This window comes from Mesitornis unicolor, unplaced genomic scaffold (genome assembly GCF_000695765.1).
Source record: "Mesitornis unicolor isolate BGI_N332 unplaced genomic scaffold, ASM69576v1 scaffold12862, whole genome shotgun sequence".
Classification (NCBI taxonomy): Eukaryota; Metazoa; Chordata; class Aves; order Mesitornithiformes; family Mesitornithidae; genus Mesitornis; species Mesitornis unicolor.
Genome location: NW_010169903.1, coordinates 4,389 through 8,059, shown reverse-complemented (window position 1 = coordinate 8,059; position 3,671 = coordinate 4,389). Strand labels below are relative to the sequence as shown.

Below are 3,671 nucleotides of genomic sequence, written 5' to 3'. Positions count from 1 at the left end.
TTCCCTATCAGAAAAACAATTCTTGCTCCTCTGTAGTAAAAAAAGAGCATTACATAAAGTTGGGTATTATTAGATGATGTTCTCCTTCTGTAGGAAGCTGTAGGCTGGAGCAGCCAGAACATGGCGTGATCCGGGGAAGGATCTCAGCTGTTTGGGCTCTGTCCTGGGGGAGGTTCCTGCCCTGGTGTTCTCACCATTGAGATCCACCATTGCCAGTAGTGGCTGAGTGGGTCTCACTTGCATGGCAAGGATGTAAGCAAGGAGAAATTTATGCAAGACCTAAGGGAGCTCCAGACACATACTGCCCGGTCTGAGCTGTCTCATCCACATGGGATTGCCTTTTGAGACTGGTGGTGTTGCCACCACATTTCCTGCCCAGTTTTGCTCCTGAATTTACTTGTTCCTTCCACACCCTCTTCTACCCCAGCTCTGTCTTCGCTAACATGAGAGAAATGGCAGGTGTACAGTGGTGGGCACTCATCTTTGCCTACAAGAAACACAAGAGGCAGCCAGGATGATGTGCTCAAGGACCACAGCTTCCAAACATTCTTCCTTGGCTCTGGAAGTCAAGTGGGCTGGGCCTGGTTAGTGAAGCAGGCAGTGCTTTGGGCTTCACAAGGAACAGAGGCTGGGGCAGGTGAGTTGGGAGCTGGTTGAGAGCTACAGGAAGGAAGATAGGAAAATACAGAAGGGCTTTTCCAGCTCAGTGGGAGGGTCAGCCAAACACGGGCATCTCCTCTGGGTGCTCCTGTGGGCAGAGGACCATGAGGACATGATCAGGTAGGAGATGGAGCAGCTTTGAGCTTCTACCCCCTCAATCCATGCAGACCCATGCACCATCTCAGGATGGGTTGAAGCAAAAACCGGAGATTATTTTTTTGCTCTTCTACTGTGCTTTTTACAGGGTATGCGGGCCCAGGGCCATGATGCAGGGAAACAGACATGGCACCCCAGCGGTGCCACTGTTCCCAATGGCGATGCACAGCAGAGAGTCTCAACCCTTTGCCCCTCACAGCATCCTTGTTTTGTCCTGGTCACCAGCTCACAGGGCATACAGCATGGCCAGACACATGACAAGCTGCTCCTGCCCTCTCTAAGCCCAAGACTGCAGTGCCATGGGTCCAGTGAGATGGTGACCAGGGCATGGAGACATCAGACACAAGCCCTGCATCAAAGACAACTGGGAAATGCAAAATTTAAAGTATTGGGTATGGCCTCTTCCTAAGTACACCCCAATAGCCAAAATAGTTCTCCTATTTACTACCCGCAGGTAAATGCATCTCCTTATGGGCACTTGTACAGAGGATTTGTTCAAATCAAGCTTCTGCAGAGTATTTACTGCTGTGGCTTCAGTCAAAGCTATGGTAGAAAACAACCAGACACTTGGGTCCACAATTATTCACATGTGCTGGTGGAGTTGTGTGTGTGTACACAGGGAGTTCCATCTCTGCCAGCACAGATCATGCCATCGTACTGTCATGTGGGGAAATGTCAAAATTTTGTTCTGGAAATTTACAGTTTCTCTCTTTTTTTTCTCTCCAGTGATTTTGTGAAGCTCCTCAATTTCGCTATTAGGTTCATTGGCTTTGCCCTAGGGAATTATGCAATAATGGACTATTGGAAATTTCCTATTCTTTTCATTTGTGTATGTTTTTAATTACGAGGGGAAGTTTTTCCTGAGCACTGATATAAATACTGTCCTCTTTTTCTAAATCAAAGTGACTGCAGTCATGATATGCTGAGGTTTCTTCATGGGGAGCAGAGCATTGAAGCATTCACTCCAACACAAACAGGAGGCACTTTGATCTAAAAACAGTCTCAACCTACCAGCAACAAACAGCAGTGGCTTAGAAATGAAATAAAACATTTCAGTGTTGATAACCTGACCTCAGAGTGCCAGGAGACCAACACCGCTTTTTGAAATGTCAGATGGGGAAAAAATGGACACACAAAAATATACAATAATACATAAAACTTATTTAAAATTCAAATATGAATGGTTGCCAGATCTGGTCCTTTCAAGCTGCCCTTCTATAGCAAATATTTTGGCTGCCCCTCAGTTGCTTTGTGCCTCATTTTCCACCTGCACAGCAGGGTCTGCCCACACCCTGCAAAGAGCAAGGTCTGTCCAGCCACAGCAGATCCCTCTTGGACACCCACGTATTTTATTAGAGGGTAATCGAGGCACAAGAAAGTGGATGAGGTAGTTGGGACCCCCACCCCAGCACCCCATGGGGCTTGGAATCACCCACCTGCACTCTCCATGGCCAGGCTGAGGCTGCAGCACAGGGTAGGCTGGGGGGCCGTGGGGTGTCTGCAGTGACGGGGTGAGTGCGCAGCCACTCCTCACTCCACACGGGCATGGCCTTGGGTCCTGTGTCGTGCCTGCATAAATAGAGACCACGCTCGGCTCAGGCTGGCGGTGGAGATCAGGCTCAGGCTGAACCCTTGGGGGGAGTGCAAAGCCATAGGGACACATTGGGCACGGGACCCCTGTGGGGAGGGTGTCTGGTGAGGAGGCAGAGCCCTAAGGGTGAGCACAACATCTCAGGGGCTGTGTTTTGCTGGAGAAAGTTTCAGCTTGAAGCTTGAACACGTTCAAGCACTTGGCCTCCAAAACCTCCCGCAGCAAGGAGGTCCCGAGGGATAGGGATAAGCATCAGCATCACCGAGCAGGGCAGGATTGGGAACCTCATCCTGCCCAGGATTTACAAAGAAAAGTTCAGGTTAAGTCAAACTGAGGTGGAGATGCAAAGTCCAACCAAAAAAAAAGAAAAAAAAATATCCAAATTTCAATGAGGTTTCTACGCTTGTTGTGCTGATCTGCTGCCATCCTGATCCAGCACCAGAGAGAAACAAACCCCGAGGAAAGCTCGGGAGCCGGTTATGCTGCAGAGGGAAGCCAGCCTGGAGCCGGACAGTTTCCCTTGCCCTTATGCATTGTTCTCTCCAAGGAAACACCAAAAAAAAAAAAATTCCTAATAGCTGAGGAAGAAGGAAGGGAGATTTGTCTGTGACATGACTGCAAGCAGGCTGGGGAGCCAGCACGGGGCAGCTGGGGAGAGCAGAGGAGAGAGATCCTGGCATCTCCTATGTGAAACACTGCGCTGAGATGCTCAGTTGCATCCATCTACCCACAACCGGGTCCTTCCCACTCCACGGCTGTGACACCTCCTGGTCCTGCCCCCAGCTCAGTGCCCATCACGCCCTACAGTGCGTTGCCCTCTCCTATCTCCCCATCCGTGGGTGCAGCAGCAACCACAGGGTTGTGCTGTCTGTATTCACAGCCTGAGCAAGATGTAGCACAGCTTTCAGCATTTCCAGATTGAAGCTTTCCCAGCCTGCAGGTTTTGCCCTATCTTCCTGCCTTTAGGGGTGGGAAAAACACAGCTCATAGCTCTGAATTCTATGACTTCCCTGAAACACCCACCTTTGCGGCTGGTAACAGGGAGTCCACCTCCAGCGGTCCCCAGCCAGCAATGACAAAGCAGCTCCATCCGTGCTCCACATCCCTCCAAGCATAGCCCACACTTGTGCTCGTTTTTGCTCTATTTAGAATTTGCTCTATTACATTTGTAGATTTTGGACCTAACTCTACCCAGGTAAGTCCTAAATCTGTAAATAACCATGACCAAATCCAACAGTTTTGCAGCAGAGGGAGGTGGACAGAC

The 3,671-nt window shown here is 49.8% G+C and overlaps 1 protein-coding gene across 1 annotated transcript in view; it reads right to left on the bottom strand.

The window, feature by feature from the left end:
- Positions 1-2,265, bottom strand: part of PIK3R6 (phosphoinositide-3-kinase, regulatory subunit 6) — a 20,387-nt gene extending 18,122 nt beyond the window's left edge. The window contains exon 1 of the mRNA XM_010179522.1: positions 2,253-2,265. Within this exon, the coding sequence (XP_010177824.1) occupies positions 2,253-2,265 (13 nt within the window). The remainder of the gene's footprint in view (positions 1-2,252) is intronic.
- Between the last annotated feature and the right edge of the window lie 1,406 nt (positions 2,266-3,671).